The 24,413-nt window shown below is 48.8% G+C and overlaps 1 protein-coding gene across 1 annotated transcript; it reads left to right on the top strand.

Annotated features, from left to right (window-relative positions):
• Positions 1 to 1,156: 1,156 nt before the first annotated feature.
• LOC118836422 (anoctamin-7-like) lies at positions 1,157 to 23,533 on the top strand. The gene is made up of 23 exons (XM_036743726.1): positions 1,157 to 1,273; positions 4,209 to 4,314; positions 4,694 to 4,845; positions 5,489 to 5,596; positions 5,772 to 5,908; positions 7,311 to 7,368; positions 7,466 to 7,576; positions 7,755 to 7,920; positions 8,003 to 8,093; positions 8,215 to 8,311; positions 9,758 to 9,901; positions 13,724 to 13,861; positions 14,027 to 14,125; positions 14,759 to 14,861; positions 17,133 to 17,244; positions 18,028 to 18,082; positions 18,597 to 18,694; positions 19,029 to 19,165; positions 19,457 to 19,662; positions 20,194 to 20,339; positions 20,444 to 20,534; positions 21,293 to 21,427; positions 23,432 to 23,533. Exons 1-23 carry the CDS (start codon positions 1,157 to 1,159, stop codon positions 23,531 to 23,533), a joined length of 2,709 nt encoding a protein of 902 aa, XP_036599621.1.
• Positions 23,534 to 24,413: the final 880 nt, after the last annotated feature.

Here is a 24,413-nt window from a genome sequence, read left to right as displayed (position 1 = left end):
GGGTCACAAAGCTAGTAAGTGTCTGAGGCCTGATTTGAATTCAGAGAGATGAGTCTTCCTGACTCCAGGCTGGGCACTCTATCCAATGTGCCACCTAGCAACCCAGGGAAGGACTTTAGTGGCCAGGTAGTCTGACCCAAACTGAAAGGAATCTCTATTCTAACGTGACAAATGGTCTCTGGTGAAAGACCTCCAACAAGGGGGAACCCCTCACCTCCTCGGGCAGTCCATTCCACTTTTGGAGAGCTCTAATTATTAGGCAGCTAGCTGCCATAGTGCATAGAGTACCTGGCTTGGAGTCTGGAAGACCTGAGTTCAAATGAGGCCTCATATACTTACTATGTGACCATGGGCAAGTCACTTCACCCCGTTTGCCTCAGTTTCCTCATCTGTAAAATGATCTGGAGAAGGAAATGATAAACCACTGCAGTATCTCTGCCGAGGAAACCCTAAATGGAGTCAGGAAGAGTCTAAACATAACTGAACTACCAAACGATTGTTAGGAAGGAGTTTCTTCTGACATCAAACCTAAATTTGCTTCTTTGCAACCACCTCATTTTACAGGGAAGGAAACTGAGACCCAGACAAAGGAAATCATTTGTTCAAGGTCACCCAGTATATGAGACAGTTGACCTAGAACTCTGGCACCTTCCCCTGCTCCATGGCAGATTCTGCCGTGCCCTCCTCTCCATTAGACAGACTGTCCAATCTTCTCATTAACCCTGGACCTTACCCCTCTAACATCACTTCCTTTGCAGTGTGGCATAAGGGAAAGAACTCTGTATTTGGGCCAGAGGACAGGTTCTAATCCTAGTGCTGCTAGTTACCAGCTGGGTGACCTTGGTCCAGACCTTTCTTCCACTCCCCTTGGCAGAGGTGTTGTGAGGAAAGAGCTTTGTGCCACATTATGTAATAAACACCGGCTGTTATTGATGACTCCTAGGGACCCCATCTGGAGCGGCTCCCTCCCCTTAGGAGCTCTGTGGTTGCTAGGATGTGAGGAAATACGGTGTAGCATCCTCCCTCCTCCCTCCCTCCTGTTCCCAGGGATGCTGCTGAAATGAGAAGTAACATTCTTTGAGTCCCAGTCCCTGGGTCCCCTGTACTCTGCTTGGTGTGGGGACATCTGGAGCCTGCTGGTCCTTCTGTCAGCAGGATGAAGAAGAAAGGGTCCAGGAAGCAGGATGTCCACTTGCTGCTTGATCTGGAGCAAGGATCAGCCCATCTCCCTAGGGAATCTCTGCGGAATGGGGTGCACTGTGCTACTGCCCAAGTGAGTGCTGGGCCCAGAGTGGGGGTAGGGTGCTGAACTGTTAATGAAGGGCAAGAACAGTCCCAGGGGGCTGCCTGCGTTGATCCTCCAGATGCCCTTTTTGCATCACTGACACCACTGACACCCCATGGGACGGCACTCTTGGCCAGGCTCTGCGTGGAGGAGAAGGGAGGGAGAGTTCTGCTAACACGCCATGGAAAGAACACCAGCTCGGGAGTTAGGAGACCTGGGTTCAAGTTCTGGATTCAGCTGTGTGATCTTGACCAAGTCATTTGCTAGTGATGTACCTCAGTTTCCCTTTCTGTAAAATTAGGGCATTGGTCCAGGTGATCAATAACGTGCTAGTCTCCAGCCATGGTGTGTTAAGGTGTGTGTGTGTTGTTGCGTAGGTACGGGGATGGTTCTATGTCTGGAGCAGTGAAGGGGCAGCATGCTGTGTACTGAGTAGGGACCTACCAGATCCCACATCTTCCAAAGAATAGTGTGATGGCAATTTCTTTACTCAGAAAACAAGAGGGGAGTTTTTTTAGGTATCTTCCTAAAACTTACCAAATGTATCAGCCCCTCTCCAGAGCCTTAGAACTATCTGAAGGCTTGGATGTACCCACCTGTCCTGCCCCCCACCTTCAGCCGAACCTGTCCAAGAGAGAACAACAGAGGAAAAGGGTGTGATTTGCACATAATTTTAATGTCCTATGATTGACTCAGCCCCCATACTTCCTTTTTATACCCAGGACCCCGAACTCAAACCTGATTAGGCACTGACTTTGAAAATTTAGCACCAAACCCTCCCTCTATCCTAAACCCTGGAGGGACCCTACCAGGGTCTGGAGTGAGGGTTGGGACCTCCATGACCAGGGAGGGGTCTGGAGATGCCTTTCTCACATGAAGCCCGAGAGGTGAAGAAAGGCCAGAGATTGAGGAGGGATTCAGGTGATGTCTGAGAGGAGATGGCAGTAGAGTTAAAGACTTAGGGGCAGGCTACTGGTAAGAGAGAGTGACACATTATTGTGAGGGATGTGGGAGAAGTTGTTGACTAGGGATGGGCAGAAGATGGAGTGGAAGGATCAGCACAAGATGAACCAGGTACTGAAGGAGGTAAAGGATGTAACTCTTGAGCCATGATCAGGGATCAAATGAAATAATTGTAAGGTGCTTAGTACAGTGCCTGGCACATAGTGAATACTACAGAATTTTAGCTATCACCATCATCATCACCATCATGATCACCACCACCACCACCGCCACCGTCACCACCATCGCCACTGCCACCACCATCACCGTCACCGCCACCACCACCACCATCACCATAATCATCATCATCTTTGGAAGATGGAAGGTGGAGGGGGCGGGGGGGACCAGAGGAAGGCAAATGTCCTGATTTTCAAAAGGAGGAGAGGTTACAAACTGTAGCCTGATGAATTTGGCAAATTCCTGGCAAAATTTTAGAAAATGTTCTTAAAAAGATGATAGGGGGCCATCTGGGAAAGGAAACAATGATCGCTAAAGGCCAGCCTGGCTTCATCTACTCAGCCTCCTAGGCAAAAAGGCCTCTGGCCGCCTTCATCTCTAGGCACCATCTCCTCCATTAGAATGAAATCTCCTTGAAGGAAGGAATTGTCTCACCTTTCTTTAAATCCCCAACACATAGCACAGTACATAATAAAGACTTATTAAAAAATTCATTTATCCATCAAAAGCAGGTCATACCAATATCTGATTTCCCTTTTTGGCAGGGATTCTAGTCTGGTAAATCCAAAATGCTGTAGCTATAACTTAAATTTCTGCAAAATTTTTGAAAGTGTCTCATGCTATCATGATTAACAAGATGGAAGATATTGGCAGGATCATAGTACAGTTAGGGGAATTTAGAAATGATTGAATGGCCAGTCCAAAAGAATAGTTGATTTTAACTCAGAAGGAGGTCTCCAGTGGAGTGCCTCAGCGATCTGTGCTTGACCCTGGGGCTGCTTTCTGTCTTTATCAGTGACTTGGATAAAGATATAGATGGTGGGCTCATCAGATTTGCTGAAGACATAAAGCTGGGAGGGAGAGTTAAGAACATTGACAGGGTAGAGATGTCAAAAGATCTGTCTAGGATAGAGGTGAACTAAGATGAAAAAGAATTTTTTGGGGGGTGGAGAATGTAGAATTTGCCTTATTATAAGAAAATTTAGTAGGACTAAATGTAAAGGTTCTACACTTAGGGTCAACAAATCAACTTCATCAAAGGGTATTGAGTTAGCCATTGCTGGAGAACAGTTAATCTAAAGATCCGAACCCAATTTGAACTTCAAACCCAATTGGAATGGCTTGCCAGGGGTTTTGCTCGGCAGATTCAGGCTGAATGTAAGGAGAAACCTCCTAACAATTGGAGTGATCCCAAAATGGTATAAGCTGCTTTGGGAGATAATGAGTTTTCTGTTCCTTGAGGTCTTCTAGCAAAGGATGGGGATAACCACTTACTTGTTGGAGGTTCTTGGCAAGGTGCAGGTTGCACTAATATGGCCTTTGGATTTCTTTTCATTTCTAATTCTTGGAGATCTGGGGAATATGAGTGGGGAGTCAAGACCTGGGGGAGTTGAGAACTGGGAGAGGGATGACTGGGAGAGTTGAGGACTTGGGAGAGAAATGAAATTACTGGGATGAATGGGGCGGGGAGCTCCCTAATAGCTCTTAGGGAGTAAAGGGCTGGGAGAGATGACTTTGGGGGAGGGAAGTTAAGGGCTAGGGGTGAGGAAAGTTAGGGGGGAGGAGTGGGGTTTCGAGGGGTGCCTTCTCTCAGATCCCTGACAGGAGCTCTATTGTTCGAGGCTCTATAGTTAGCAGGCAGTAGGAGGGTGGGTGGGAGGGAGGGGCTGGCACAGCTGGCACTGGAGGTGGAGCTGGGCACAGTAGTACAGGCTGCATCTCTAGCTCATATCATGCCCCCCAGGAGTGGCAGCAAGAGGAGGAGGACAGCCCCATCTTCATCCCCTGCTCCTACACCTCCTCTCTAGACTCCAGGGGCAACTATTTCCGAGATCGGAAAACCAAGATCGGTGAGAAGTTGGTGAGAGGGAGATGGGTCAACCCTTTAGGGATGCTAGGGGTCATTTCACCCATGCTCCTGCCTCCAGGAAGGACTTCTAATTCATCCTACTTCTCCACCCAGCCTTCCATACACACCTGGCAGTAGGAAGTGTTTTCTCAAATCCAATCCCAACTACTCATGCTTCACATGTTTACCACATATTTGAACTATACTCTGACCCTATTTCCTAACATGTTTTTAGGCTGAAAGTCAATGATTTTTAATTCTCATATTCTTCTCTCCCACTGACTGAATGCCCAAGGATCTCCCTCATTTTAGGTACAGAACAAGAGTTGGGGAGAGGGGAGTGGAGAGGAGGTGTCCACTTAGGACCCTCCTCCCAACAGACTTTGTGCTTGTGTGGGAGGAGAAGCTGTGGCTCCCTGGGAGGGGTGCCCTGGCAGGGCTCACTAGGACTGAACGGCAGAGGATCCAGCATCACAGATGGCGGCAGAAATTCCAAAGGAATCTTCAGGCAGCTGGGCTACTGCTGGAGGAGGTGAGGACAGGTCTGCTGGGAAGGGACCTGAAAGCAAGGCATGGGCATATGTCTTTTCCTTCCTGGTCTTCTCCCTGGGCATGCACTCAGCCAAGGTGCCCAATAAGTCACTAGGCACCTTCTTGATTCCCTTTTCTGGGGCCCAATTTCTTCCTCGGAAGGACTGAATTGTCTAAGGCTCTTCCCAGCTCTGACATTCTACGCAGAGCTCCGACTGGGCTAGAACCTCGCTGCCAGGGTACCAGCATCGTGGGGCATACTTCCTCCCTACGCTAACCCTCTGCATTGCTGCATGCTAGTAGGACACCACCCCTCTACCCCATCACCAGGAGCCCATCTGTTGTCCCCCATGGAGCTACTCAGCTTGACAGCATCAGACTCTGGGGTATTTTCCCAACAACAACTGAATTTGTGCCCATGCCGTGATTCCTACTTGTGGTTCTAGCTCTGAGGACCCTTCCTCCCATCTCCCATCCAAGGTTCCCAGATTCTGGAATCCTTCCCTCTTTCTGTATCTCCATGGCTCCCAGCTGTTAGGTCAGATTTTGTATGTGTGAGTGGATGGATAGACAGGTGTTTGTCCTGACCCCTGGTCGGGGGGGTTGGGGTGTCTGGGTCTTTCTGACCCTCACCGTGTACCTAGGAGGAGACTCCTGGGGAGCAGAGGGCAGTGCACTACCTGAAGCTGAGCGCCCCCTGGGAAGTGCTGATTTACTACGCGGAGGACCTGTGCATGCGGGCACCCCTGCAGGTGGGTTGTGGGCCTGGGCATGGGCAGGCTCCAGGGCCTCGGAAGCAACTGAGCTGCTGAATGCCAGCTCCCAGCACTGGATGCGAGGGTGGCTGCAGGAGAGCAGGACCGAGGAGCCCTGCCTCCGCTGCATCCTGGGGGGCTGGTGAGAGGGACCAGGAAAGGCTCTCCACAGGTCCAGCCCAACCCGGACACTGATGGCTCAGCTGAGATCCTGCGTCAACTCCACCTCCCCAACCCGTTCCAACAACACGTACCCAACAAGCCCCTGGACTTCTATACCTGTGCCTTCCGAAGGTCCAAACTCAGCAAGTGAGTAGCCACCCCCGGCCCAAAGGCCAGTTTCTCCCCTTCCAAGCACTGTCTATCTCCCAGCTCCATCTCCCCGCCCCCATCCCCTTAAGAACCTGGCGTGAGAAGAGGCTCAGGCCGGGAAGGGACCTCAGAGAGTGACTCTTTCAACCAGCACCAGCCTGATGCCAAACGCCCCGTGGTGGCTAATCTAGCAGGGAGCTCTGCATGCAGTCGGTGCCTGATAAATGTCTGTCCAATTAGACGGAATCCAGCTTCTGCTTGTACCCTGTCATTGCCCATGGACTCATTCATTGTCACTTCTCAGGGTTGGGAAATTCCTCCTCCTGTTGAGCTGTGAACCCTCCCCCTGCCAACTCAGTGGGATTGAGTTCAGCAAACCTTTAGTGAACACGCGCTCTGGGCCAGGCACTGGGCTGGGTGGTGAGGGTACAGACAAAATGGAATGAAATCCCTGCCCACATTACCCCTGGCTGCCAGTGCTTCCCCCCTTCCCTCCCCACCCCCCCCATCTACCTTGCATTAAATTTTGTGTAACCTGATTGTGTACGAGTTGTACTTTGAATGTAAGCTCCCCGAGGGCAAATCTAATTTCACTTCCATGTTTGTCTTTGGATCCTCAGTGCCTGGCACATAGTAGGTGCTTCATAAATATTTATTATTTGTTTAATTGTCTCTATTGAGGAAGGGAGCGGTAAATATAACATGTACAAAGATCAATAAAAACGAAGGATGATACAAAGTAATTCTGAAAGGGACAGAACTCTAACAATTAGGGGGATTGGGAGAGGAGCAAGGTCACATGAGCTGTGCTTTGAATAAAGATAAGGATTCTGTGACTGGGACAGCTAAATGGTGCAGCGGATAAAGTGTTGGACCTGAAGTCAGGAAGACTCATCTTCTGAGTTCAAATGTGGCCTCAGATACTTCCTAGCTGTGTGACCCTGGTCAAGTCACTTCACCCTGTTTGCCTCAGTTTCCTCATCTGTAAAATGATCTGGAGAGGGAAATGGCAAACCACTGCAGTATCTTTGCCAAGAAAACCCCAAATTTGGTCACAAAGCGTCAGACATGAATGTAAGTGACTGAATAACATCAAGGATTCTGTGAGCTGAAGTAGGGAAGAGAATACATTCCAGACATGAGAGAGTACCTGTGCAAAGATGTAGAGATGGTCAGTGGAGTGTTACATATGGGAAACTGGGCTAGTCACCTAGTTTAACTGGAATGGAGGAAGGGAGTCTGTGCCTCCGTTTGCGAAGTTGGGCAGCCTGGCTTCCACCTCTAGCTTGGGTCAGCTTTGGGTGTGGGTATTTTGGCCTGCTTCTAGCCCTGGTCAATATGGAGTACTGACCTTGAATGTCAGGGTTGTGACCTGCCTTGGACTCTGCCTCCTCTGCAGGTTTCTAGGCAGTGATTCCCCGGATTCCTACTTCTCCAACACCCAGAGACACCGTGTGGTGAGTGACTGCCCGTTGGGGAAAGAGGGTTGGAGTGGGTGCTGAGATGGCCCCTCCCCACTGTACAGTTGGACACAAGGGGTCCCTCTCTCCGCAGGTGGCAGAGATCCTGGCGCGCACAGTGTATGGGAAGAGGAAACATGCAGAGATAGGCATTGCTCGCCTGCTGGCTGAGGGGGTCTACACTGCTGCCTTCCCACTGCATGAGGTAGAAGGTCCCAGATGTGTTAGACATCTCCCTGGGGAAGGGGTCTAACAGGCTTTGGTGCCTGGGCAATGACCGCTGGCATCAAGTGCACATGAAGCGTGGAAAGTGTTTTCCAGATGTGAAATGACATTTCTGATGATTCTGGCCACCCCTGCCAACTGGCTGTCTTCCTTCCCAGGGCCCCTTTGAGCTGCCTGGGTATCATGTGCCTGGTGCAGACTTGAACCCTCGACAGTTGCTATATGCCTACTGGGCACGCTGGTGCTGTTGGCACAAATACCAGCCTCTAGACCATGTGCGCGAGTATTTTGGGGAGAAGGTGGCTATCTACTTTGCCTGGCTAGGTAAGGTGGTGATAGGGTCAGGGGCTGGGTTCCTGGATGGGTGCTGGTCAGGCTCTTATCACCCTGTTCCCTGCCTTTCCAGGCTTCTACACTGCCTGGCTACTGCCTGCTGCCATTGTGGGCACTTTGGTCTTCCTCTCAGGCCTCCTCACCATGGGCACCAATACCCCTGCGTGAGTGTCTGCAGTGCATGCCTGGAGTAGCCTAGCCATGTGTCCAGGCAGGCACCTGGGAACTAGAGTGGGGAGGGCAGGTAAAGGGGGCATTTCAGCCAGCCTCAGCCTCTGCCTTCAGGGAGGAGATCTGCGCCAGTGGGGGCACCTTCGTCATGTGCCCACTCTGTGCTACTTGTGCCACCTGGAACATCTCGGAGATCTGCCCCATGGCCAAGGTGAGCCAGGATGCTATTAAGGGTTGGGGGGGGGGTGGAATTTGATCCAGCTGGGCGTAGAAGCTCACCTTGTGGTACCTGGAAATTAGTCTTTCTCCTTCCCAAGCCATTTTCCATGCAGCTACTAAATCGATATTCCTACTAAAATTGATACTAAGTCGATATTCCAAAAGTACATTTGATTGTCTGATTGTATAATCCACCCTGGCTCCCAGGCCGCCATGGCCCTCCATCTTCCCTGCCCCAAACATATTGTCTCCCCCATTGGACCATGGGCTTGTTTAAGCTCCAGGCCTGCATTGCTTTTTCTGTTCTATATTCATTTCTTATCACAGTGCTTGGAGTGGAGTAAACACTCAAGTGCTTTTTTAAAAATTAATTTTCATTTTTTCCCCCCAGTTGCTGTCCTGCTCAAGAAGTTTGAATGGCTCCCTATTGCCATGATAAAATAGAAGCCTCTCTTTTTGGCATCCAAAGTCCTTTACGGTCTGGCTCTAACTTCTCTTTCCAGACTAATTTCCCATTTCCCCACCTCATGCACTGTGCATTCCAACCCAGCAACCCACTGTTCCCCAGAGGATGTGGCGTTTCTGACTGTTCTCTTGGGCGCTCGGTCCTCCAAGCCCAAATGCTCTCCCTCCTCACCATTTCCACTTGGCATCCCCGGCTCTATTTAAGAATCGGCTCAAGTGCCGCCTCTTACAAGGGGCTTTTCATGATTCCCCCAATTGTTAGTACTTCCTGCCACCTCCCCAAATCACTTGGTAATTTACTTTGCACATATTTTGTATTTCCTTATCTGTGTACGAATTGTCTTGTAGACTCTAAGCGCCTCGAGGGCAGGAGCTATTTTCATATCTGTCCTTGTATCACCAGTGCCAAGCATGACTGGCACACAATGGGCACTTAATAAATATTTGTTGAATTGAATTGGTAACCTTGTCCCCCAGGATCATGAAGCAGTGGCCAACACTTTATATTTGGAGTCAGGAGGTACAGGTTTAGTAGGCTTTGTAGGCCGCAAGGGATATAGTGTTGAACTTGGAGTTGGGAAGGCACGAGTTCAAATCCTACCTAAGACTCTTATTAGCTCAGTGCCCCTGGCTTAACTTCCCTTAGATTCAGTTCCCTCAACCTGCAAAATAGGAATAATGGTAGTGCTTCCCAGGGTCATTGTGAGGTTCAAATGGCATAACATGTAAACTGTTTGGCAAGCCTCAAAGTGCCGTATAAATGCTAGCTATTATTATTATTAACCATTGCTTACTAGCTGGGTGACCTTTGGTAAGGTCTTTCCCCTCTCTGGCCTTTATCTGAAAAATGAAGGGTTTGGCCCAGATGGCCACTGAGGTCCCTTCTGGCTCTAGACCTGAGATTCTGTGATCAATGAGCCTGGGGTACTAGGGTCCCAGGCCCACCCTAGCTCCCTCGTTCTTCCCCCATTAGCTGGGCTACCTCTTTGACAATCCAGGGACCGTCTTCTTCAGCATCTTCATGTCCTTCTGGGCCATGGCCTTCCTGGAGCACTGGAGGCGGAAGAACGCCACACTGGCCCACCACTGGGACTGTGCAGACTTCCAGGAGGAGGAGGTAACTTCCCCCTCTTTGACCCCCACAATGGGCTCCTTCCCAATCCCTTGTTGGGAGAAACAATCTCAGGGCCACCTTGGCCCACTTCTCAGGGGCCCTGTATTCCAGATAGCCCATTTCTCTCAATTCTTGATAGTTTCCAATGATCAGTTTACAAAGACTGACCAAAGCCTACTAAGACTCTTGGCTAGGGACTGTGGGGGATTCAGAGGGGGGGGGGGACAGTGTGGCATAGTAGGTCAGAGGATCTGGAGACTCTCCTTACTTCTACTTAATAGCTGTGTCCCTTATCTTCTCCAGGACTCAGTAAAATAAAGGGATTGGAGTAGCTGGTCTCTAGATCCTTTTCACTTCTAGTTCCTATGTTCCTAAGAATTAGACACAATCTTTGACCTCAAGAAATCTACGTCAGGGGAAACCACTTGAAGACATAAGAATAAAATGGTCTATAATAAACAAATAAACAATATGGCTAAGATCTAGGCATAGAATCAAAAGGCCCTGCATGGCCAACATCCAAGCAAAATTGACCAACAGTCTATAGTATTGAAAAAATATCTGAGTCATGTGGACTTGCTTCTGGACATGGAGAGGTTTATGATGACAATTCAGGACCAGGTCATTGCCATCAGAAATTAAGGAGGGGTTCTTCTTAAGAAGAAAGGTCTTCATGTTAAGTGTCAATTATGCAAGGAGATGATAGAAATTGAAACACGTCATCACCAATGGTGTAAAAATTTGGCACTAATGAATATCTAAGAAGACTTGGTCTAGAGTTATGCCTCAGAAGCTTCCTCTCTTTCATGATCAGACAACAAATACAGATCTCAATGTATCCTGGAGAACTTGGGCAATAAACCATTCTGAAACCAGCACAAACAGACCTGCTGATTTCAATCATCCTGACATAACATTGCTCCACAGAAGACTCAAGAACAGTGTTTTTAGTAGATGTTGCTAACCCAAATACTCATCATATCCAAGCTGCCTAGAAAGAAAAGCTTTCAAAATATATAGACCCAAATGACCACACTCCTTTGGAACGGACTCCATCATGCCCCTAAACTGGGTACCTTCCCATCTCCCTCTCCTTCCTTTTGTGTGTTATCACCCCCCTTCATTAGACAGTAAGCTCCTTGAGGGCAGGGATTTTCTTTTTCATGTTTATCCACTTCTTAGCACAATGCCTGGAATGTAGTAAGAGCTTAATAAATGTTGATTGGCTAACTGAATGTGGCAATGGGATAAGGTACATGCTGTGTCTATCATTCTGGCTGCTATTGGAGTTGTCCCAAGGATACTTGCAGGGAGCTTGGGGTTATTTTCCATCCTAATACTTTCATTCCCTCACAAAACTGTCCTTTTTATCCACTCATACAATATTAACAGGAGAGCCACTTGTCACAGGATCTTTTCTCTTTGGATCTTACTGAAAATGAAGGGAATAAGATAATGACAATGACAATAATAAAAATAATTCCCCAATACCCCCAAAGAAGCCAACCCTCCATCCATGTCCTGAGTCAGGGACAACAGCAAAGTAAGGGAAGGTTAGCTGGGGTGATGTCTAACAAGCACTGTGTACCAAGTCAAGTTAACAAGCATTTATTAAGCACCTACTATGTGCCAGGCACTGTTCTTTGTGATGGGGATAAGAGATAATCCCTGCTCTCAGAGAGCTTCCAGTCTAATGGGAGAAACAACATGCAAACAGTTATGTACAAACAGCATAAATTCCACCATGGTAGCTGTGAAGGACTGGCAGAGATCTCAATATTGGCTGATTGAGATCTGGTGATACCACTGATTGGGTTCACACCTGGCCAGTGTGATGTAACTGTTCCTATGGAACTAAGAAATGGGCAGAACAGCCTAGGTCTACAGATTGGCTTCACTCAAAACCCTCATGATGATCAGCTTGACACAGAGAACAACTGAGTAAATGGTGGCCATTCAAGATGGCAAGGTATATGTGATTGAATCAGAGAAATGTTGGATCTGTTCTATTATGAAGGAACACATGAAGGAACCCATTATATTTGACAGTGTAACAGCATTCTAGTACCTATGTGCAACAACAGTATGTGCTTTGACCATTGCCAGTAAGGACCAGAGGAAGAAAACTGGAGTGATCTAGGAATACTCCTAATGACATGGTCAAATATCACCACGGCAGAATTGGCTTAAGAAAACTATTGGAGATCTGCAGAAAGCCACTGAAAGATCACATCAGTAACTAATTGGTATGTACCATAGGAAATGTGAACACCATCTCACCCAATTAAAGATATCCCAAAAGAAGCAAGTAGAATGGAATCCAGAAAGCAAAGGTGTATCAGAAGTTATCGACATCCTTAATCAACAATTAAAAGCAAAAGTCCCAAAGTTAAGGCCACAATAGGATTCAGAGCAATGCAAAGAACCAAATAGGCCATTAAATATCCATCAAAAACTCAATCACAGAGACTTGGGGAAATCAGAGAAGGAGAACTCTTGAAAAAAAATCCTGGCTACCTATATGGACACAATAAATAAGAAATAGAAAGCATTCCCACCATTAATATGATAAATGACAGAACAGGCATGGCAAGGGATGATGTAACCTGATCTAGCTTCTCCACAGAATGGGAAAAGAACAAAGTATTGGAATAGTAGCATCATTACAGACAGAAACTGTTACTCATGAGTGCCCAGGTGTTGCACTGACACACATAAATCTGAGAATGATGTTTTAACAGGTGTTGCCATAGCAAACATTCATAATCTCCAAACCTCATAGAACGTAAAACTTCCAAAATATAGAGACCTAGCAAGAAGAAATCAAAACCATATGGGGACAGGAAAGGGTGCAGATCAATCCCATCATCTTGCCTGCTGCTGGAGTTGTCCTAGGAATCTGCCTAAGATGATTTACATCCCAATACTCTTACTTAATTGTGAAATACAAGATTTTATTCACCCGAGTCATAGTTTGAAGAACCTAAACTATAAAAGAGTAATAGCAAAACAGCAAGTTGTCCTTGGGCTATTTCTATCTGAACCCCATCAAAAAGGATAAAAAGAGGGTAATGTTAGTAATAAGAGGACTCATGGGACCATAGATTTAGAGCTAGAGAGTTTCAGTGATTTGCCCAATGTCCCACATGCAGTATGTTGCAGACTCAGGGTTGGAATCTAGATTTTCTTAGAGGCAGCTAGTGGCACGGTGGACAGAGCACTGAGCCTGGAATCAGGAAGACCTGAGTGCAAATCTGCCTCAGACACTTAGTGCTACACACTCCTGCACACTTAATACCAGTGTGACCCTGGGCAAGTCACTTAACCCCTGTCCACCTCAGTTTCCTCAACCATGAAATGGGAATAATGACAACACCCGGGTTGTTCTTCCAGGGTTGTTGTAAGGATCAAATGAGACAATATTTGTAAAAAGCAGTGCCTGGCACCTAGGAGGTACTATGTAAATACTTATTCCTTTCTTTCCCTTCCCTTTGGACTCCAAATCCTGTGCTGTTTGCATTTCGGTCTATTCCTGAAATGGGTGGTTTTTAAAAATGCTAAATAGGGTTATTATCGGAGATCAGAGAAGGCATCCTGGAGGAGGTGGCATCTGAAGGAGGGAGGATTTGGACACGGAAGGGTGTTCCAATTGGAGATGGAGGACATAGTAAGACCTCCAGTTTCCAGTGTCCTCAGGGCTCTTAGCCTCAAAACCCCCAGTTTCCCCTCAGCTTTGTCCTTTCTCCTTCCATGTTGGCCATTCCTAGGTCATTCAGGATGTCAAGCCAGCCAGCTAAGCCCTGCCCTGTCCTCTGTCTTTGGCAGGAACGTCCCCGCCCAGAGTTTGCAGCTATGGCACCTCAGATGGCTCAGAACCCTGTAACTGGACTAAAGGAGCCTTACTTCCCTCCTAGGGCCCGCCTCTCACGCATAGTCACTGGATCCATGGCCATCCTTGTCATGGTGAGAAGCTGGGAGGTAGGAGGGAAGCCTGGGATGGCTTCAACCTGGGAAGGGCCAGAGTGGGAAGGACGGGAGGAGAAGGATCTGCGGCCTAGCCAACAAATGGAGAGGGTGATGGGCAGTTTTTTCCCACGCACTGACTTGCCCATGCTTCTGGCCCCATAGCTGTGTGTGGTGATGATCTTCCTGGTGTCTGTCATCATGTACCGTGGCATCGTCAGTATTGTGATGTTCCATACAGGCAACCCTGTGCTCATGACCCAGGCAAGTACTGTTGAAGGGCAGGGAAGAGGAAGGCATGGGGAGGGGGTGGCTCTGTCCCTCTCTTTTCCCTTCCTCCTGTTTCCACATCTGGCCTCCAGGCAGATGATGTAATAGAAAAATTGATGACCTGAAGTCCTGGCTGTGCCACTTACCTTCTGGGTAACCTTGGGCAACTAATTTCTCTTAGGCCCTCAGGTTACTCCTTTGCTGGAGGAAACAATCTTAAAAGATCCCATCCATGCCTAATTGTTCTCTATTCTAAGGGCCCTCCCAGCTCTGAAATTCCATGTTCTAAGGTCTCCCTCCCAGCTCTGACATTCTGGGTTCTAAGGGCCCTCCCAGCTCTGACATCCTGTGTTCTAAGGGCCCTTCCAGCTCTGACACTGAATGTTCTAAGGGCCCTCCCAGCCCTGGCACCCTGTGTCCCTCCCAGCTCTGACATTATGTTCTAAGGTCCCTGTCACCTACCCTGGGGAGGCACCTCCCTGGGTCCTGGTCCCCTGGTGTTTGGTGGGCTCTATACACGAGCTCCTGGAGGAAGATGAGCAGGCATGGGGGTGTGGGCTGTGTGGGTGGGCTCTGGGAAGGGAAGGGCAGGCAGTCCCAGGTAACCAGGCAACGATTGCTTTGTAGGCTGGCAACATTGCCAACATCAGCAGTACCTTCCTCAACCTGGTGCTGATTCTCTTGATGGGAAAAGTATACACCTCACTAGCAGAGCAGCTCACCAAATGGGGTCAGTAACTAAATGGGGCAGGGCGAGGGCAGGGGTTCAAGGGAGTCTTGTGGCATCTGTCCAATGTGATCACAAAGCATGTCAACCAGATGTGCAGTCTCAGATTTGGAAGATCTTCTAGATTCTACCTGAGTAGGAATGTACCTGACAAAAGAACAGTAGCTTTTGCTTGAAGTCTTCCAGTGAGGTCAAGTGGCCCAAGTTCAAATCTTGGCTTTGTGTGACTTTGGGCAAGTCACCTCACCTATCTGTGTTTCAATTTTTTCATCTGTAAATTGAGGGGGTTGGAGTAGGTAATTTTCAAGATCTCTTCTAACTCTGAGTCTGTGATCTTTTGAATTTTGATTTTGTCATATTTGGGAACTCCCAGAGTGGGAAACTCCCTTCCCCAAAGCAGATTGCACCCCTTCTGTGACTTAGTAGCTAAGCCCTAGAGAGTTGTCTAAGGTTCACTGAAGTTTAGAGTCAGAGGTAGGATGTGAACCTTAGTCTTACTTGACTCCCCTTAGCCATTAGGCCTCACTAGTAACAAACAGCAATCCTACAGCAATATCCCAAGGCAGCTTATTCATAACACGTTAGGATAGCTCTAATCATTGCAGAGAGTTACCACTCTTTCTAAATTGTGCCTTACATAAAGCTAATTCTATCTTTCTGTAGTTTCTACCTCTACCTCCTAGTTCTGCTCCCTGGGGTTAAGTAGAACAAAGCTAACTGCCTTTCAGATACTTGAAGACAAACCCCTTCACATCTTCTCTTCTCTAGGCTAAACATTTAACTCGTGTCTTCAACCAGGCCACAATTTGTATAGTTTTTAATTTCTTAAAATTTATTTTAATTTATTATATAATAATAGTTATCATTATCTGAGTTCTCTCCCCCTCCTCCTAATTCCTCGCTTATTAAGAAAGTAAGAAAACAAAATGCTTTACAAATATCAAATTCCCACATTAGCCATATCAAAGAAGAAAAATAAAGAAAAGAAAATGTTTCTTTTTGTACTCTGAGTCCACACATTCTCCATCTGGAGACTGATAGCATGTTTCACCATGAGTCCTCTGGAATTGTGATGGGTCTTTCTGTTGATCAGAGTTCGTAAGTCTTTCAGAGTTGATTATCTTCACAATGTGGCTGTTATTGGATACATTGTTTCTTTACTTCTGCTCACTTTACTTTCTATCAGTTCATATAAATCTTCCTAGGATTTTCTGAAACCATCTCCTTCATTGTTCTTACAGCAAAATAGTATTTCAGGTGACACAGTCTATAGTTCCTTGCCCATCATGGTCACCCTTTTCTGGACATGCTCCTTCTTTTTAATGTCCTTAACAAAAAAGGATGCTCAGAAGTGAACCCAGGACTGCAGACGGGTCTTGACCAGGCTGTAGGATTAGCAGACCTCATTCCAAATACTACAATCTACTTAATATGCCCTAAAACTATGCAATCGATCAGCAACCGTTTATTGAGTACCTATTTTGTGCCAGGTACTGGAGAGGCAGAACTACATAGTGGGGAGAAGGCCAGCCTTGGAATCAGAAAGATCAGAGTTCAAGTCTGACACATATTGGAAGAGGAATGGGCCATAGTATGCATGGTGCCAGAGAAAAGGACTAGAATCTATGGAGGAAAGTTACAGAAATAAGAACATAGGATCCACATGAGGGAAACTTGCTTGCATTTAGAGCTGTTCACCCAGGGAACGGTCTGCCTTGGGAGCTCCTAGAAGCATTGATATAGAGCTGGAAGGGACCCTGGAGGCTGTCAAATCCACCCCCCTCATTTGGCAACTAAGGGGCATGAGGCACTGAGGGACTTGTCCAGAGTCGCCCAGCTAGTCATTGTCAGATGAGATTTCTGCCTAACTCCCTGTCCAGGTTCTCATCTACTCCACCTCCTTCAAGCAGAGGATGGTGACCATTTGTCCTGTATGTTATAGATGGGGGAAGGGAGGTTTTAATTCAAGCACGGGGGGAATGGATGGTCTCTAAGATTCCTTTCAACTCTGAGATTCTGAGTTTCTGAGATTAAAGGGAAACTTTGCCTCTCCTGCCACCGTATTTGGTGCCCAGGGGGTCTCCAGAGCCCACAGGGTTGTGAAGTGCTCTTGGGAGTTCCTAGAGTGGAGAAAGGAAAGCAAGTCAGAAACCCCTTTGGTCAATATTGGGGGCCATGAGAGAAGCAGGAAAGGTGAACTATGTTAGGGGTGGGCTTGGGTCTCTCCCCAGCTGGACTTCTGACTACAAAATCCCTTCCCCACAAATCCCCCAGAGATGCACCGGACCCAGACCCTTCATGAAGATGCCTTCACTTTTAAAGTCTTCATCTTCCAGTTTGTCAATTTCTACTCCTCGCCCTTCTATGTGGCCTTCTTCAAAGGCAGGTGAGTGGGTGTGGCAGCTGGACTGGAATTTCAAATGTGGCCTCAGATACTTCCTAGCTGTGTGACCCTGGGCAAGTCACTTCACCCTGTTTGCCTACAGACCTCTTCTGTAAAATGGGGACAATAATGGCGCCTACTTCCCAGGATTGTTGTGAGGATCGAATGAGACATATCTGTAAAGCATGCCGGAAACCTTAAAGTGCCGTACAATGCTAGTTAGTATAAGAAGTCCTAGAGAATTTCCTAAGGCATAATAAGCCAACTTGCCTAGCTCTAACGCTGTGTTCTAAGATCCCTCCCATCTCTGATGTTCTGTGTTCTAAGACTTCTCCCAGCTTTGATATTTTGTGTTCGAAGATCCCTCTAAGCTCTGACATCCTGTGTCCTAAGGGCCCTCCAAGCTCTGACATTCCGTGTTCTAAGGTTCCTCCAAGCTCTGACATTCTGTGTTCTAAGGGCCCTCCCAGCTCTGACATTCTGTGTTCTAAGGTTCCTCCCAGCTCTGACAGTCTGTGTTCTAAGGGCCCTCCCAGCTCTGACATTCCGTGTTCTAAGGTTCCTCCAAGCTCTGACATTATGTGTTTTAAGGTTCCTCCCAGCTCTGACATTCTGTGTTCTAAGGTTCCTCCAAGCTCTGACATTTTGTGTTCTAAGGTTCCTCCCAGCTCTGACATTCTATGTTCTAAGGGTTCTTACAACTTAAGTTTTATGAATTCTTGGCCTGTTTGTGAGTAGATTTGGTGTTGGCCGGTGAGTCCAACTGTTGGTTTGGGCTTTTTGCAGGTTCGTGGGCTACCCTGGACAATATGGCACACTGCTGGGCATGAGGAACGAGGATGTGAGTACCTCTTGGGCAGGCAGGCCCAGGAGGGCCCCTTGCCCTGACCCTGCATGCTTCCCCTGACTTCTGCAGCCTCTGTGGATTGGGGTGTGTCAGGGCCAGCATCCATAAAGGAAGGACATGAGACAGAAGGTAACAAGGAATATTTCCTCTCAACCCAATGTAAACTCTGTTTGGTCTTTGTGGTCCTAACCTGTGCTTTAATCAGGTGTGGGGAACTCCTTGGTGAGGGAAGTCACTCCATCAATGCAGATGAACACCTGCCTGGGACACTGGGAAGTTCCGCCAATCAGTGTCAGAGGCAGGACTGAAACCCAGGTGTTCCACTGGGCCACAGTTTCTCACTTAAGAGGAACTTTTAGATGCTTTTTGAATGAATGAATGTGTCTCATGCCAAGAGGTATGAGAAGGCGACAATAGCCTTCTCCACCTGTGAGTGTGGGAGGATAGACAGTCCCTGTCCTATACCCTGAGGACACAGGGTGATGGGGCTTCTCTCTGGTGCCCACAGTGTGGACCTGGTGGCTGCCTCATTGAATTAGCTCAACAGTTGTTCATCATCATGGTGGGCAAACAGCTGGCCAACAATGTGGAGGAATTTGTCTTGCCGTGAGTTTCCTGTAGGCCCTGAGCGGGTCAGGGGGCAACAGCCAGGTGGGGCCTGCATAGGGGGAAAACTCATCCCTGGGGGCCATCAGAGTTCCCTAGCTCTTCCTTTTTCCCTCTTCCACCCTCCATGTGCTGGTTCATCTCCAGTCGTCCTAATCTATATCTGGTCAGTGGACCCAGGTGGCTCTGAAGGAGAGAGTGAGACTGGTGACTTTGCACAGCCCTGCCTCACTTCAATCCAATTTACTTGCAAGTCATGGCATCATCTTCCCGATGTCATGGTTCTCCTTGAGAATGAAGGACAAACCACACACACAATGCTCCATGTCCATAGGAAGATAAAAGCCTGGTGGCAGAAGCGGCAACTGGCGGGCCTGTGGGGAGCCCAAGTGGGGCATGACCCCCGACGTTGGGAGGATGACTATGAACTCATTGAGTGCGAAGGGCTGTTTGAGGAATACCTGGAGATGGGTGAGCTGGGCACACCCCAGGATGCCCCTCCCTATTGGGGGAGGTGGGATTTGATGGCAGTGACTAGTAGACCAGGCAGCTCTCAACAGGGAGTAGGGCCTTTGGGACCTGAGCTCCCACGAACCCAGCATCTGCAAGACCAAGGAGTCAATCAACAAACATTTATTGCTCTGTGCTAGGCACCATGCTAGGTACTGGGGAAACTAGGGCAAAAAATGAAAAAGACTTTGCTCTATTGAGATTCACAAGGTCCAGGGGAGACCTGACCCTCAGTTCTCCCACTCCCCGCAGTGCTGCAGTTTGGCTTCATTACCATCTTTGTGGCTGCCTTCCCCCTCGCACCTCTCTTTGCACTACTGAACAACTGGGTGGAGATCCGCCTGGATGCCCACAAGTTTGTGTGTGAGTATCGGCGGCCTGTGGCTGAGCGGGCCCAGGGCATCGGCGTCTGGCTGCTCATCCTGGAGACTATGGCCCATCTCTCCGTCATTATCAATGTGAGCCAGGGTTGTGGGCAGGGAAGGCGAGGAGAAGGGATCATGAATCAGAAAGCAGAAAAGTGGGAATCAGGAATCAGAGCTCTAAGATTTGGGGCTCAGAAGTCGAATATTAGGATCAGAGACTAGAAATCGGGGCCTCAGGGCAGGCATTGGAGAACTGTTATTGGTGATCCAAGATTAGGAATCAGGATCGAAGATGGGGGATTAGAGATCAGGATCAGAAGTAGGAGCTCATGAAGTGGGGAGCAGAAATCAGGAGCTCCAAGGTCAGATGAGGGATTAGGGATCAGCTCAAAGCCCAGGAACCAGAGTCTAGGAATCCAAAAGTCAGGGATCAGAGAACAGATCAGAGATGGGAAATGGGGTCTTGGGGATCAGAAATGGGAAATCAAACTTTGGGAACCAGGCAACAGAGGCTTGGGACTCTACCTTGGAGAGTCAGAGAAGGACAAAGCAAGAATGTCCTGGGCCACTGGATGTTGGGGACCCCAAACAGATCTCTCCCCCATGACCCTTTTTGTCCCCCAGGCCTTCCTCATTGCTTTCACGTCGGACTTCCTGCCCCGTCTCCTATACCAGTATGAGCACCACGCTCATCTGCAGGGTTATGTCAACTTCACCCTGGCTCAGGCACCCCGAACCTACCTGGCCCAGGGAAACCACACCCCCTGCAGGTGTGGGTGAGGGGCAGGGTGGAGGGGCAGAAGCCAGGGGGAAGGGGCATGTGTTTATTAGGATGTTTATGGTATGCCCCCTTCCCTCCCCTTGCTGACCCCAGGTATAAGGCCTTCCGGGATGAAACTGGGGATTTTACCCTCTTCTATTGGAAACTGCTGGCTGTGAGATTGGGTTTCATCCTGGCATTTGAGGTAGGAACATTTGAGTCACAACCCTTGAGCTGAGGGGCTGACCCTTCCCATGCTCCTCCTCACCTCCATCCCCAACCACCACCTCCAGGCTGCCACTGGACTGACCAGTCCTGGATGATAACATTATCTTGGGACCATAGTATTAGAGATCTAGAGCTGGAAGGGCCACCCTCCTCATTTTCAGAAGGGGAGACCAAGGCCCAGAGAAGGGAAGTGGTCTCCCAAGGCCACAGAGATAGTGTCAGCTGGGGTTGGAATCTCCCTGGCCCTCAAATCCCCTGTCTGGAAAATGAGAGGGTTGGACTAGGGGGCTTTTGAGGGCCCTCTTCTATGGCTATGAATAATAATAATAATGGTAATAATGATAATTCCCATTTCTTAACACTTTAAAGTTTACAGAGTGCTTTTCTCACCATTATCCAGTGAACTCTGTAATGTGATCATTGCTATTCCCATTTTACATATGTGGAAACTGAGGCTCTGGGACTGAGCAAAGTGACTTTCCCAGGGTTACATAGCAATTGCCAGAATCCAGATTTGAACCCGAGTCTCTCCTGACACAGAAGTCTGGCCTCTCTCTACTCTTCCCCTCTCTCTCTGCCTTTCCCTGCCAAGTACCTGAGCCCTGAGCCACCCCCAGGCAGAGAGCTGCTGGCTCTACCAGCAGAACCGAGGTCTCCGTGGTGCTTCTCCCTCGCCGTTCTATACCCTGATCCTTCTTTGTGTCTCCATCATCTCTTTCTCTGTGTCCCCTACAGCATGTTGTGTTTTTCTTCCTTCGGCTCATAGCCTGGCTGGTGCCTGACGTGCCTGCAGACCTGGCATTGCGGGTGAAGCGAGAGCGCTACCTGGCCAAGCAGGCGCTGGCTGACAACCAGGATGCCCTGTTCTTGGTGAGGGCCCCCCAGTTCCAGACAGGTCTTTGCCCTACAACATCCTTGATCTTCAGGGTCCCTCTGTCCTTTGGACATAGATCACAGGAGTTACAGCTGAAAGGAACCAGAGGGATCATCGCTAGTAGCCCCCTCAGTTTAGAGAAAGAAGCTGAGGCTCAGGCAGGGGAAGGGACATGTTTAAGGTCTTACAGTTCAAAATTAGCCCAGTTTGGGATCTGAACTCAGGGCCCATCTCTCCAAATCCAGTGCTCTTTCCATTAGACCACTTTGTGTCTCTGGCAATGGAATCATAGCCTTAGGGGTGGATGGGACCCATGAGCTCAGTTAGTTCACTCCCCACACCCCAGCCACCTCCCACCTCTTTTTATTCATTTCATGGGGGTTGGTGATTTGCTCAAGTGACAAGAAACAGAGTAAGGGATTGAAACCATGATGCTCCAAACGCAGCCCACTTTGGGCAGCCCCAACTATGCCTGGGAAGCTGTGCTGAGGGAGTTTCCATCTCTTTCCGATACAGCAGGGCACCTGTTCCCTAGGCCCCCAGAAGAGGGTCCACTGAGATCGAGAGAGCCAATGCCCCAGGAGGGTGTCTAACTCCATCAGCCTCAGGCAGAGATGTCAGAGCCTGTGCAAAGTGCTAAAAGAAGTCTCTGGAACCACCTTGAGTTCTCTGATCTTTCCTCATCCCCTAACCCTGCTGACAACCTTTGTATCTAAACTTTTTACCTTTCCCCCCAAGTACTGGGCAATTAATAAAAGTCAATTGAATGAATGAATGAATGAGTGAGTAAATGATTGAGTGAATGAATGAGTGACTGAATGAGTGAGTGAATGAATGAATGACCAAGCAAAAGAATGAATGGATGGCCTGTGTGGCAGTGGCTTTTGAGAATCGAGGCTCTCAGCATTTAGAACTTTCCTGAATTCCTAGATTTGGAATTTATCTTGGCCCCTTCATCTCACCACTTCCCCACACCTCCTTCCCCTTTCTGGGTCTTGCAGAGGAGCCCCAAGGAGCTCACATAGTACCCTCTCACATCAGCCCAGCATGCCTTTGGTTCTCTCCTGGCATGTGCCATTCTCTGTACAGAGCTACCAATAAATAGCAGCTGTGAGTTGGACTTCAGGACTTCTGTGATGGGGAAAGGTGGAAGAAGAAGAGGAAGAGGAGGAGGCAGTGTGGGCATTTGGGTCACTAACTTAATTTGGAGTAGGTTTTTCAGTCATTTCAGTTGTGTCTGACTCTCTCTGACCCCATTTCCGGTTTTCTTAGCAGAGATACTGGAATGGTTTGCCATTTCCTTCTCCAGCTCATTTTACAAATAAGGAAACTGAGGGTTAAGTGACTTGACCAGGGTCACATAGCTAGTAAGTGTCTGAGATCAGATTTGAACTCGTGAAGATGAGTCTTCCTGACTCCAGGCCCACACTGTATCTACTCACTGAGGCAGAAGAAGATGGCCCTGGAAGAAGGGAGCAAGGTTTTGGATTTTTTTTCTGCCTGCAGGGCCATGCCATCTGAATCAGGAGGGTCCTACCCTGCAGAACTCATTCCCATTGGGAGAGAGTAACTGGCAGGACTCTAAAGTCCCCCCACCCCTCATCTTGTGACAGGCCACCCTCCATCCCAAGGCTGGGGATGGGGAGAAGTGGCAATCTCTGTATCCCATGTTCTGTGGGACCTGGAAGAGGGAAGTAAGCAGGGCTGTGAGGTCTGAAATCCTCTGCCTCAAGGCTCCATCTTGGGATCCTTGAAGGGAGAAGGTGACAAGCATCTAATGATCTAAAACTAGAAAGGACGTTGGAGGTCATCTTGTCCAGCCCTCAGGTTGTAGAGGAGGGTATTGAGGGCTCAGAGAAAGGAAGCAACTTGGCCTAGGTCGCTCAGACAAGAAGTAGTAGAAACGTGCCCACCCAGGCTCTGTGACCCCAACTTTGGCCCTGGAGGTGGCTGCCTTGGGGCTTGGGCCTTCAGCCCTCTGGGTCCTGGTCCTCCTGCAGACCCCCATGGGGAGGGAGCATCAGGGGCCTGATCCCAGCATCCTCTGCCCTGGGCCCAGCTGCTTTTGCGGAAGTGCCCCCGTGTGGCCTCTTCCCTGTTGAAGTTCCAGTGGTACCTTGGAACAGCACATCCAGGTCCCCTAAAATGTTTGCTGGTCCCTACTCACAAGTTCATAGGATTCAGAGCTGGAGAAGGCCTCAGGACAGAGCAGAATGTGAGCTCCTTGAGGGCAGGGACTGTCTTATTTGGTTTTTGCTATATCCAGTGTCTAGCACATAGTAAGTGCTTTATGAAAGCTTACTGCATAAATAAGTAGAGAAAGCCAGACCTGGGAGAGCCCTTAGAACCCATAATGTCAGAGCTGGGAGGGCCCTTAGAACACAGGATGTCAGAGCTGGGAGGGGCCTCAGAGCTGGGAGGGACCTTAGAACACAGGATGTCAGAGCTGGGAGGGCTCTTAAAACACAGAATGTCAGAGTTGGGAGGGCCCTCAGAACACAGAATGTTGAATCTGGGAGGGACCTGAGGATTCATCTAGCCTCAGGCATCACTCCCATTTACAGAGAAGTAAACTGAGTCCCAGAGAAGGGGAGCACCTTGCTCAAGGTAGTAAGTGGTGTCTTTTAAGGTGTCCTAGAAGAGAGGGTAGTCTGTCTCCTGCAAATACTGCCTTGGAGTCTGGGAGCTGGGGAAGCCTGGGGCCCCTAACATCATAGGGCCCCATTCTGGGGTCCCCTAGCCCTCTCCCAGGACAAAGGGCTTCCATTGTACTGGGCTCCCTACTCCTTTCTCTACCTCCGCCCTCTCCTCACTCCCGCCCCAGACTGGCCAAACCTGTTCTGGAGATGGGGAATGGGGGGGGTGGCAGGCAGGTTGAAACAGCACAGCTTTCCCCTCCCCCTCTCCCTCCCTTTCCCACACACAATACCCCAGGCCCTGAACACAGCCACCCACACCACCGGCTCAGAACCGGGGCAGGCA

Source organism: Trichosurus vulpecula, chromosome 2, assembly GCF_011100635.1.
Source record: "Trichosurus vulpecula isolate mTriVul1 chromosome 2, mTriVul1.pri, whole genome shotgun sequence".
NCBI classification, from domain to species: Eukaryota; Metazoa; Chordata; class Mammalia; order Diprotodontia; family Phalangeridae; genus Trichosurus; species Trichosurus vulpecula.
Note: the sequence above shows the minus strand (reverse complement) of the source record. Positions and strands in the feature narration are given on the sequence as shown.